Below are 12,771 nucleotides of genomic sequence, written 5' to 3'. Positions count from 1 at the left end.
ATATAGTTTATGCATTTGTGAGCAAAACCAGAATATATTAATAATCATATATTCATGCATTCACATGCATACATTCACACAACTTTCATGCGTGATGGCCATCACTTCATGCTCTCACACAAACATACTTTTGAGTTGTATTTTACTATGTTTTCTGGTTGTGAGCTGAAGAATTATCATTCTTGTGTTTTGCCCTCAGGTGAGTAAGATCTAATTATGTATTTCTTGCTTTTATGAAAGTATAACTTGGAAAACATAAACATATTTCTGCTTCACGTTCAATTCAAAACCCAAATACATACAAACATTCTTATAGTTTAAAGATAAATATATACTACTATTTTTAAAGCAAAACATGCACTTTTCTATGCAAATGGGCTTCTGGACTTCAAAGAGAACTTTTCAGCAGTTACTACAAAAACTTCAAAAGCTCTACTTCTCCACCACTTTCATGTATGCACCTTAAAACAATTTTGGCTGTTTACATAAACAACTTCAAAAAACAGTTAGTAGAACCATCTCATGAACCTGTGTTTCCTCACTCCCTCCCCATCCCTTTTTTTTTTTTTTTTTTGTACCTAAATTTAACTGTTAGGTTAGTTGTTACATGAATAAAAAGCCTTGCTTTGTTGACTTTGAGCTTAGTGTCCTGTGTAAGGACAGGTTTTTATATAAGTTGCCTATGGCGTGCTGTATCTCAGGGGTCTGTCTTAACATCATCTTCTTTTTCACTGTTTCTGTCAAATGTTTTTGGAGGGTTGTCAACTAGATTCAAAATACCAATTAATCTCAAGTTATACAAGATGGTTGTGTCAGGGACAAAGTTCCCGTCTATCAGCGCTTGCATCATCCAGTTAAGCACAAATACATTCCCACCACATGGTCTGTGGTTGGACCATGCCATTGTTGAACAAGTTAAGCAGCATATTGATGAAAAACAAGGAAAACAACATAAAATATCCACAACAAAGGACTCATAGTAAAAGCGTAGACAATAATCTCTTTGTAACCATATCCATCTTTAGTGAAGAGATTGGAATAGGTTCCAGCTGTTCCTGCATCATTGGGTCAGCCAGGGTCACTTGCATGCTATGCTGTGGCTGTAAGTAATCATAATCTCTTTGCAGTCAGCATACAGGGGGTCAGCATCCTACTTTTGAACGTAGACTTAGTCTCCAAGTTGGAACAGATGAATAGGAGTGCTCAATCTCACGGGTCCAGAGCACAGAATGAACTTGTAGAATTTCTGCAAAGTAGAGCCTGGACTATTAAACAATTTTCACAAAAGAATTTCAAATTTCAGAATTTTTGTAACTTGGCTGTATGAGAGGAATTTAGGTTCTATAGCACGAAGTGGTTGGCTGTCAGTTACTAATAAAAGGCTGTAGAGAATCACGTAGGACAAAGCAGGTAGTGCAATACAATCAGGCACCAGGCACTGTCACTGCTTGTGTTAAATGGCCAAGGCTTGTGTGCTGTGAAGAACCCAAGAGCATGAAGAGCATGAAGAAAAATATCCAGGGCATGATCAAAATTCACTCAACGAAGGCATTCAGTAAAGCAATGCACAAGTTAGACAAAACATTCAAACAACTTAAGCCAACCATCATGCTATGAAGTTAGCAGTCTATTAAAAGATTGCAGGCATGATGCGAGCTGGGGCCTATGGGGGGACTAGCCACTTTCTTTGCTAGCATGCCTCTCCTGTCAACGAGAAGAGGCACTTTTTCGGGGTTGCTCTGTTCTTGTTTCCCTCTGGGGCTGCTCCGTTCCTGGTTTTTCGTGCATTGCTGCTGCCGGGCTGTCCTCTTGCCGGCTCCCGGGCACTCCGGCCCTACCCGTGCGGCGCTGCCAGCTCTGCTCCGCCACGCCCTTAGGATTCTCCAGCAGCCGGAGTGGCTCTCTGGTGTTCGTCTGCACCTCAACTCCGCGCGGGGCGGCAGCGGCCACGATTGGAACTCACACTGTTCGATCGGTGCAGTGCACGCTGGGCAGCGATGTGCTACCCCTTCCAGCAGGGCGACTGCATGGCCGAAAAGTCTCCTATCAGCGGCGAGGAGGGGTGGCCTTTCTCTTTTTACTGTCTCTGAGGGTGATTTGCTAGGTTTTTCTTTATTTTCTGGCTTGAAGGGTGGTGATTTTTTCAAAGCATGATCTTTTGAAGTTTTAAAGACAGTTCGCCACAGTTTCAGGATGCTGGCAGCCTGCTTAAGAGACTCAGTGGCTGCATTAAAAAGCACTCTCCCTGCAGAGTCCCAAATGTCTGTACCAAATGCTGACTGAGCATCTACCCCATTTCTTTTGCACCAACTATATAAGGTGCAGAGTGCACATTTCTGATATTGCACACTGTGCTTCTCTAGTGTCTCTGTTAGCACTATGCCAACAGATTCCTCCTCCATGGATATCTGTGCTTCCATTATTTATTCCCCAATGGCTCACCTTCTTTCCAGGTGTCTGTAAGTCTTGACTTACTTTTCGGCTCTAAGGTCCGCTGACAAATGCTCCATTGGGGTTCCATCCTCACTGCTCTGAGGTCCACAGTCACTGCTCTCAGGTCCATGGCGATAAATCCCCTCGCTACTGCTCTAAGGTCTGTGGCAAATCTTCTGCAATAAATCTTCTCTATCACCACTCTAAGGTCTGCGGTCTTATCCAAGGAATTCTCCTTGCAGTAAATCTTCTGCACAATAAATCACATCGGGGTTCACCAATTGACGACGGCCAAGAATGCACTCAGATAGCAGGGAAAGGCACACGGCTACTTTATTGCTCTCAAATGTTTCTTTTATACTCTTTGTATACTATCGTGCTACACCATAATTGGTTAAAAGTCTCAAACATAAAACACTGTACATACTTTCATTGGTGACACAGAAGACACTGTGCATACTTTCATTGGTGACACTACACACATTTGGATTGGTGACCTTTGGTCTCAGTTGCATTACGTTTGTTCCGTCCAGCATTGCAGTAAATATTTCCTTAGAGTTGTTTACATTCCTCTGCAACTTCAGAGCTGCAACTGCTCAAATTCAAGGCCTACCATCCAGTCATTTCCCACAGGGAGGTGTGATGTCATAGGGGAGATGTGATGCCACAGGGACAATGTGATGTCACAGGAGGACAGGACGACACAGGGATGATATGTTATCACGGGAGAGGTGTGATGTCATATGATGGATGTGACACCATAGGGCAGATGTGATGTCACAGGGGAGCTGTGATGTAGCTCTGCAGAGCCCTGACAGTGCCACTGCAATCCCAAGCTGCATTGCCCGGGTCAACCCTCAGCACAGCCAAGGCCACAACCCTTCCTGAAAGGTGTCCCTTGTGGGCAGGGCCAGGGGGACAAACCCCTCCATCTGTCCCTGCACATGTTGTGTCCAATTCTCATCCCCCACTTAGGGACAAAGTCAGGCTACATTGGGTGTTTAGCTTTGCATTTGCTTCACTCTTTTGTGCTTCCAACACACACACCCCCCAGTCTGGGCAGAGTCTGGCCCCCCAGAGAACACAAGACCTGACTATTTGTGGCTCCCGCTGCAGTGGCTGGAACTTGGGCCACAATCTGTGCCAGGAGCAGAGAGGTCCCTCCTCACAGAAACTTCTTGGCAATGGAGTTCTTAAGAAAACAGGACAGGCTGTGGGGATCACTTGCAGGGCACAGCCAGGGACGTGTCTTGACCAGTCTCCTGTTTAACAGCACCAGTTTTTCCATTCTCTTGTCTCTGTTTTCTCATGCTTGTTCCTCCAGTAACCATTGTGATCCTCCCCTTGCTTTGGTTCTTTCCTAGACATCCCAGGACAAGTCTTGCCCAGTCCCCAAATCCCCTTTCTGAATGCCCATCATGAGTCTCAGACCCCGAGGCCAAATCCCCCATCCTCAGCTAAAGGGTCACCCTGAGAGGTTCTGCCTATGACCCACTTGCTTAAAGTTTCATACAGACACCTGGGAACTTCCTTTGAAACCTTGGAACTTCCTTGGAATTAATTTGTTACCTTTTGGGCTTAGAATGACTTCTTCAAAAACATGGTAATTCATGTCCTCAACATGGACATACTTTGGAGAAGGAGTTTGGGATATTAGACTCAAAGAATCACAGAATGGTTTGGTTTGGAAGGGATACAAAAGCTCATGTGGTCTGAACTCCTGCACATAGACAGTGACATCTTCACTAATTGAGGCTGCTCAAAGTTCCTGACCTTGGAAAAATCCAGGGATGGGACATCCTCTTCTCTGGGAACCTGTTGCAGTTCTTGCCAGACCCATTGGCAAATATTTCCTCCTATTATCCAATAGAAAGCTCCCCTATTCCAGTTTAAATCCATTGCCCCATATTCTGCCAATACAGGCCTTGGTAAAACATATGACTGTGACTATCTCAGACTATGAGCACAAGGTTTTCATCTGCAAACACCTTGGAGACTGCTCAGGGATGTCCCTACAAAATGTTTTTCCCCATCTTTCTTAGAAGCCTCTGTGGTGGTGCATCCTCCCCCCATTGTCCTCAGGCCTGGTTGATGATCTCAGGAGCTCCTGACAAGCCCTGACCAAACCAGCTGAGCAATGAAGAGCCCCTGGACTGTGCCAGGGGTGTGGGGAAGTGTCCCTAGACTGGACCAGGTGCTCCTGGATGATACAGGTGGGAACAATCCGGAGTGGATCAGCTGGGGAACACAGGATAATCAGTCATTCCATGAAAGCCTTGGAACATTCTCTACCTGAACCGTAGCGCAAAATGGAAGAGTCTGGATGCAATTCCCAAATATTTTGGAAACTCCAGTCATTCCTGACACCAGGATGGAAATTCAGCAGATAACTAAAGCCAGTCCCCTTGGGAGCCCACAACCAGCGGGGCTGAGGGAGGCCCTGGCAGCTCCCCAGCACCTCCCTCTCAGTGGGACACCTCTGGCAGCCTCTCCCAGCTCGGGAACCCTCCAGTTTGCAACACTCCAAAGATCCTCGCTGATGCCCAGGACAATTCTGATCCCCCTGCACAAACACTCCTCCAGTTGTGACCCTTGTCTGTTGGCAAACACAAAGGGATTTGGGGGAGTGTTTCCCTGACAACCAGGAGAATTTGGGAGAGGGACCTTTCCACACCCAGCTCTTGATGTGTCCACACATCTCTGCCTGGGTGTGAGTGTGAATTGACTGTGGTGGGAATGTTGTTGTTGTGAATCTATAATTCAGTCACTGTTAAAATTGCACCAAATGCTATTGAATCACTTGATAATTGTTTGATTGGTCAATGATGAGTGCTACTAATGTCTTTTGCCCCCTTGTCTTTGAATCCAAATCCTTTGCGTCCTGACCCTCTTACATCTCAAGGTTCTGTGTAAATCATTCCTTTTCATCAAAAAAATATATTTTTGGTGACTTCCACTTTAAAATTTTCCTCCTTAGCTAAACTACATAACAACTCTAATTAATTGTTGATGTCTTGAAGACTTGAAAACAATTAAACAAAGATAAATAATTTGTTTTTCAGTGTTTTAATGGGTCCCACAGTGTGTTTGGAGTTGCATCAGGTGTCAGTCCAAGATGTGCCATGTCAGAACTGGTGAGGTTGGGGGATGAGGAGAAATGTTGATCATATGAGGTCAGTGTGGATCTCCTGAGGAGACACTCAGCATCAAGATCACTTGGAGAACACCTCTATCACCTCTTGTCTGAACTTAAAAATATCCAAAATTGAATTAAAAAAAAACAAAGTACAAACTTGGAAGACTTGTTTTGAAATTTCTTTGAAGACAATTAAAGGAAGACAAAGAGATCCTGAGGGATTTCTGCATTTTAATGAGCCCCACAGTGTGTTTGCAGCCCAGCCCATGGTCCTGAGGTACTGAGAGAAGATTGAAGCAGCTGCTGAAGAAGTCAGAAGCCAAAGTCCAAGTGCCTTGAAGCATTGCTGGGCCCCACTGAGGGCAGGCACTGACAAAGCCTCCCCAGGGACTCCTTGGAGCAGCTCCTTGGAGGCCAGGAGTGCAGGCAGACAAAGGCTCTGGGCAGGCCCCTGCAATGCTGAGCAAAGCCTGCCTTGGTTTTGTGGAGCACAAAGGCCAAGGCCTGAGCCCCAGGCCCTGGCCCAGCAGATCCTGTCCCTCCCGGCTGGCTCAGGGCTGTTTGGGGGGCACTGGGATGGGAGGGGGAGCAACAACCAAGGCCCAAAACTGGGCAACCCCTGCCAGGCTCCTGAGGGAGGGGCGAGGCAGAAACCAAGGGCAGAACCTGCCAGGAAAGTGTCTTGTGGTGGCCTGAGTGGCAGAGGCAGCTGCCAGAGGCAAGGGGACAAAGGCCTGGGTGCCTTTGGGCCTTGCAGCCCTGCCAGAGCCCTTGGCCATCTCTCCTGCAGGCTGTCCTGCCCTGGCCCTGCTGCTGCTCTGGCCTTGCAGGCTGCACACACCCCTCCTGCTTTCCCACCCCCTCCCAGCAGCATTTCTAGACCCTCCCTGATGTCTCTGCACCAGCTCTGGCTGTTCCCTGGAACACAAAGCCATGGGCTGATCCTGACTCCCTCTGGGTGACCTCTTGCAGCACAAGGGTCCCCGTTGAGTGACATTTCATTTTCCTCACCTTCAGTCTGAACTTTCAGTGCTACTCTTTGTGGAGATTTCATTCTATTTCCAATATGGACAAAAGCTCCATCCTGTCAGATCTCCTCTAGACCCTCTCCAGTTCTTCCTCATTCCTCCAGAATGGGGAACCTCACAGACAGACAGACAGACCAGTCCACATGTGGTGACCCCAGGGCTGAGTCCAGGTTGTCTGGGTGCCCACACTCCCCCCAAGGCAGCCCCATGTGCAGTTGGCCTTAAATCAAGGGGCCATTCTGATTCTTTGTAACATCACGGAATCAAGTGGCACCGTGACACTGCAGGGCCTCATGGAACCAAAGGAATGCAGGGACACTGTGGAATCTCATGGAACCAAGGGACCATTGTGACATGCAGGGTCTCTTTGAAACCAAAGGAACCCTGAGACATCTCAAAACCTCTTGGAACCAAGGGCCCACTGTGCCTCCCCAGAACTCCATGGAATCAAGCAGAGCCGCTGCCTCCCCCCCACCACCACACGGACCGGAGTCACCGGCTCTGCCCCGCTTGGACACCTCTGGAGTCAGCGTGTTCTTGGGCAGCACAACTGATCTCAGACCAGAGAGTTTCCCACATTTTGCTTTGTCCTCTCTTTCCCCTGGTTTTGTTTTTTGTTCTTTGTTCATTCAGGGGGAAAACAGGGAAGGGAGGCACGTGTGGATCCCTGTTTTTATCTGTTTACAAAAGGGAGTTGGGTCGGGGGTAGAGAGGAGGCAATTTCTCTCTCTGCTGTTGCTTTGAACTGTTCTGTTGGTATTGCTGGTTTTGCTGCTATATTTCTTGTCAGTCAACTGCTATTTTTTTCACTTATACCTCCTTGTATTTTGTCTCTCTGTACTAGTGGGGAATAAAAGGGGAGTGAGTACTTTTTACTGGAGTTCCAGCGCTAATATGTGTCTTTAAACCAGGACAGGTTGCTCAAGGGCTCCCTGAAATTTGGCATAATTCACAAATTGCTAGAAAATGCTTTTTGTCCCATTATAGAGAGAGCTCTTCTGCATTGGTGTTCAAGGGCTGATCACTGAGGGATTTCATCAGGAAGTTGCTGCCAAGAGGAATTTGTACCATGGATTTTATTTGAACACTCTTCATTCAGCCAGTTTCCCATCCATATCTTCCACTTCTTCAGTCCAGCTCTCACCAGTCTGGCCATAAGGTCAGGACACCATGTCAAAGGCCTTGATAAAGTCTGGGCACAAAACATCCCCTTCTTTTGCCTCCCACAGGGGTTCTGCAATCCCTGCCTTGTCCTTCCCATGACTGGCAATGGCTGCAGGAGGACTTGCCATATTCCCCTTCCCTGCTGAGCCTGACCAGTCTGGAACTCTGCCAACCCTCCTTGCTGCCCTGTTTGCAGACTGGTTCCATGTCTGCCTTTGCCAAGGCCCCAGGAAGCTCTGGGATGGCTCTGGCCTTTCCAAGGGTTTGGGAGAGGTCTCCCAGTGACACTGCCCAGCCTTCTCAATATCCCTGACACCAAAATCATTTCCATATCCCACACTTCCAGAGGAGTGCCCAGGACACAACACAGGTTGTCCTGGTGGTTCTGGAGAATGAGTTGTGATTTCTTCCTTGAGGCCAACCCCTCCAATTGGATTTGAGTGCAGCATTTTGCCTGGTGCTCCCCTGCCCTGAATGTTTCCGGCCCTCAGGCTGGAGCTGAGGGGGTTGGGCAGGTGCCTGAGGAGGGGGTAGAACAAGGGCTGTGTCCAACTGTGCCAAGAGGGTTGTGCTGGGCAAGGATGAGGAGGCTGCAGAAAACAGTGGCACTGGGGAGGGGAGAGGAGCAGGTGGAGAGACCTTGTGCCTGCCCACGCTGGGCAGGAGCTGCCCCAGGATGGCAGCTCTGAAGCACTCACAGGATGTCCCTGTGAACAGGAGGGGAAGACTGGATCTAAAAATGAAACCTGGAAAGCAGAGAGCAGGAGTGTCATGGTGTCACTGCAGGAGAGTCCCAGCCCTGGAGCAAGGTGACAGAAGAAGTGACCCAGTCCATGCACTGCCCTTAGAAGATCCCACAGCATCCTGGAGATGCTGTAAGGGATCCCAGCTCTGCTTCACAAGTTCCCAGGGCCTGTCCCTGCCTGTGCTCCAAGGGCTTCCAGCCCCCAGGACTGTGCTCAGAGAGCACTCAGGCCTTACAGCGAGAAAGGGGCTCAGGAGGACAGTGTGGAAGTGGCAAGAGAGCAGCTCTGCAAAGACCAAGCCCTGCTGCTCCCTGGGAGTGCTGCTGGGCTGGGATTGTTGTCCCCTTCTCAGTTTGCAAATACACCCTGTCCTGCAGTGTGCTGTCCTTTAGGAACAGCTAAGAAGAAGGGTCTTGGACAAAGAAGGCACTGCAGGGTCCTTTATTTTGTTTAAATATGCTGCGAGCACAATTAATCATCTATACATCTCAGTGTCAAATTCAGTGGGTAGACACTAAATTTAATTGCACAGAAAATTATTGCAAGGAGAACCTGATGACCTCCATGAAAAAGCTGAACAGGAAGGCTGGGCCGTTAAGGAGTCCCATTCTGAATGCTACACACCAGAAAACCAGAATTTTATTGCTCCTGAAAAGCATTCATTCATCATTTTCCTCAGGGCATCCTTGAGCTCCTGATTCCTGAGGCTGTAGATGAAGGGGTTCAGTGCTGGAGGGACCACCGAGTACAGAACTGATAGTGCCAGATCCAGGGATGAGGAGGAGATGGAGGGGGGCTTCAGGTACGAAGACAAGACAGTGCTGAGGAACATGGAGACCACGGCCAGGTGAGGGAGGCACGTGGAAAAGGCTTTGTGCCGTCCCTGCTGAGAGGGGATCCTCAGCACAGCCCTGAAGATCTGCACATAGGAGAAAACAATGAAAATAAAACAGCCAAGTCCTAAAGAGATAGTAAACAAGAGAAGCCCAATTTCCCTGAGGTAGCCTGAGTGTGAGCAGGAGAGCTTGAGGATGTGTGGGATTTCACAGAAGAACTGGTCCAGGGCATTGCCCTGGCACAGGGGCAGGGAAAATGTACTGGCTGTATGCAGCAGAGCATTGAGAAACCCAGCAGTCCAGGCAGCTGCTGCCATGTGGGCACAAGCTCTGCTGCCCAGGAGGGTCCCGTAGTGCAGGGGTTTGCAGATGGCAACGTAGCGGTCGTAGCACATGATGGTGAGGAGGAAATACTCTGCTGTGATGAAGAACAGAAAGAAAAAGAGCTGTGCAGCACATCCCACATAGGAGATGGTTGTGGTGCCCCAGAGGGAATTGTGCATGGCTTTGGGGACAGTGGTGCAGATGCAGCCCAGGTCTGTGAGGGAGAGGTTGAGCAGGAAGAAGCCCATGGGGGTGTGCAGGTGGTGGTCACAGGCTACGGCGCTGAGGATGAGGCCGTTGGCCAGGAGGGCAGCCAGGGAGATGGCCAGGAAGAGCCAGAAGTGCAGGAGCTGCAGCTCCCGCCTGTCTGCAAATGCCAGGAGGAGGAACTGGGAAATGGAGCTGCTGTTGGACATTTGCTGTTCCTTAGGACAGAGTCTGTTCAGAAAAGGAAAGCACAGGGAACAATTAAGACAGCCCCCTCTCAGCAAAGCCAGTGCAGTTTCCAGGGAATTCCCCTCCAAGTCAAGGCATTTCTTTTCCCTGGTTTGTGCTCTCTCAGGATGCTGTGAGGAGCAGGAGCTTTGGCCATGTGCTGCCAAGGACTCAGCTTTGTGACAGCTCTCATGATCACATGGAACCAAACTTTGATGGAAAAGTTCAATTCCTGTACTGTTGTCTTGGAGCAATTTGGGCTGCAGAAGAGAGGCACAGAGTATCCTTAAAAGAATTTTGACAGGGTTTTTTGTTACAATCATAACACCTGTGGGGTGTTTTTTTAAGGACAAATTTTTCCAATTACAAATCTGACGAGTATTGAGACAGGACAGGCAGAAGGGCTGAGCTCTCCATTGCTTATTGCAGAGCCAGGAGAGCTGCAGTGCCTCTCAGTCTGTTTCTCATCTGCTCTGCACTTTCCCTTTGGCTGCCTTGAAGATGACTTCACACACAGATTCATCTTTAAAAACCCCACCAAGATCTGTGCTGAGAGCAGGGCAGCGCTGCTTGAAAGAGCAGCTCTTTGCAGTGTCCCCTGTGCCAGCCCAGAGGTGCAACTGTGCTGGACAGAGCAGGACAGGAGCCCTCCTGCAGAGAAGCCAAGGGCTGGGACAGGAGAGTGCCCACCCCAAGGGAAGGCTCAGCACTGCCCAGGATCCTGTGCTCATTTCTGATCCTGCCTGAAATATTCGTCTGAGAGTAAAAGAGTTGGAATTTCAGTGCAGCCTCCTGACCTGAGAGAACAATGTCTCTGCTACAATGCCTGAGCAGGAAACACACCTCAGGACTAATTCCTTTCCTGTAGCCCCTGTCTTTTGTGAGCTTTGTAAAAAATTCTGCATTAAATATGGTGTAGTGATCTGGAGCTGTGAGCAGGTCTGACCCTGTAACACTGAGACATGGAAATGATCCTCCCTCAGCTGCCAGGTTTGCTCCTTGCCCACAGCCCTTCTGCCCCAGCCCTGGCAGCAGCTCCCCGGGCCGGCTGAGAGCTGCCCCTGGCAGGCAGCAGAGTCCCTGCCCAGCACAGCGCCCTGGGCTGCAGGACCCTGCTCTGCCCCACAGCCCTGGGCACCCCTGCCTGCACCCTCGGTTTCACAGCTCTTCCAAAGTGCCCCAAAACAACCCCTGCTCACCCATCCCATCAGCTGGGGCTGGGCCAGCTTTAGGAGATGCCTCCAGGAGCTGCCCCTGCACTGCCCTGCAGCCACAGACTCACTGTGTGCAGCCCTGCCAAGATTCCTCCTGCAGGGAGCTCTCAGTCATCCTGCCAGTGCTGAGCCCCTTGAAGCTGTGTCTGTGCCCTGCTGGTGTCCCTGAGCTGCCCTGGCAGTGCCCTCAGCCCTGCTGGGCTGTGCAAAGGAGCTGCTCACCAGCAGAGCTGTCTCTTTGAAGCTCTTCTTGCTTGCCAGGAGCTTCCTGTGTGCCAGGAGCCCAGCCCAGCTCAGCAGCACAGCAACAGCCCCAGACATTTCATGACCCTCAAGGGGGTTTGATGTTGTTTACATGAGACTCAGTCCCTGAGAGGAAGTTCAAACAACTTTTCAACAAGTCAAACTGAGATTGAAACACTGAAGTTTCTTGTAGTGCTAATGAGTCTCATTGAGAGACACAACTGAGAAAGTGTCCCCAGATTCCAGTTAGAGCAGAAATCTGCAGACAGTGATGACAAGGATGGACAAGCAAGGGAAAGGTGGCTCTGATGCTGAAGAAACCTTGACTTGCTTTCTTAATCCAATGGGCTAAACCCTGACCCCCAGCTCCTGGGAAGGCAGACCCTGTCCCTGCCTCATTCCTCAGGGCTCTTCCTGGGGCACTGGGATGTGGGATGTGCAATGCCAAGGGCAGGACCATGGGGTGGCACCTGCCAGGCTGCTGAGCAGGGACAAGGAGGCCATGAGGCCCCAGGGCTGCAAGGGCCACTCCCCTCCTCCTGGCATCAGGGGCACAGACAGCAGCCATGGCCAAAGGCCTGCAGAAGGTGGCTCTGTCAGGGCCTTTCAGCTTCTCCCCATCCCTGTCTCCTCTCCAGCCCAGGCTGTCCTACGGTGTCCATGCCCTGCCCCTTTCCCTGCAGGCTGTCCTCATCCCCCCGGCTGCCCCACCTGGCTGGCACCTTCCTGCACTGACATCTCTGCGTCCTCCCTGGCTCTTCCTGCACACACAAAGCCTTGGGCTCATCCAGACTCCTGGGTGACGTGTTCCAGCCCAGTGTTTTCCATGGAGTGAAATTCCTTTTTCCTCACGTCCACTCGGGACCTCCCCAGCTGCACTTGGCATTAATTCTTTCTTTCTCATGCTCTTTTCTGCTCTGACAAAAGGATCCACCATCTCTAAATCCACCCTTCAAGCCCTCTCAGGGCTATCCTGTGCTGTCCTCAGTCTCCACACCATTGAGGCCACAGCTCCTTAGCCCCTCTTTAGTGCTCATGTGCTTGAGACCTTTAAAGCCCATCTTGGGAGATCTCTGGGCACTCATTGATGTTTTTGCAGATGAAAATATCATGCTCAAAGCCTAAGTAAATCACAGTTGCCATGACAACCAGCATGCATTCCCACTGCTATGGTCAGTTACCATGGCAAATAGAATACATTCTCATTGCCAC

The 12,771-nt window shown here is 49.7% G+C and overlaps 1 protein-coding gene and 1 pseudogene across 1 annotated transcript; both read right to left on the bottom strand.

The window, feature by feature from the left end:
* Window positions 1-12,771, bottom strand: part of LOC135405598 (zinc finger protein 850-like) — a 598,288-nt pseudogene that overhangs the window by 308,535 nt on the left and 276,982 nt on the right.
* Window positions 9,124-10,083, bottom strand: LOC135406427 (olfactory receptor 14J1-like). The gene has a single exon (XM_064640818.1). It carries the CDS (start codon window positions 10,081-10,083, stop codon window positions 9,124-9,126), a length of 960 nt encoding a protein of 319 aa, XP_064496888.1.

This window comes from Pseudopipra pipra, chromosome W, assembly GCF_036250125.1.
Source record: "Pseudopipra pipra isolate bDixPip1 chromosome W, bDixPip1.hap1, whole genome shotgun sequence".
Lineage (NCBI taxonomy): Eukaryota > Metazoa > Chordata > Aves > Passeriformes > Pipridae > Pseudopipra > Pseudopipra pipra.
The sequence above is the reverse complement of the archived record's forward strand: the minus strand, read 5'-3'. Positions and strand labels throughout refer to the sequence as shown.

Coding starts and splice junctions, on each gene's coding strand:
- LOC135406427 (XM_064640818.1), bottom strand. CDS start 10,083: ATGTCCAACAGCAGCTCCATTTCCCAGTTCCTCCTCCTGGCATTTGCA.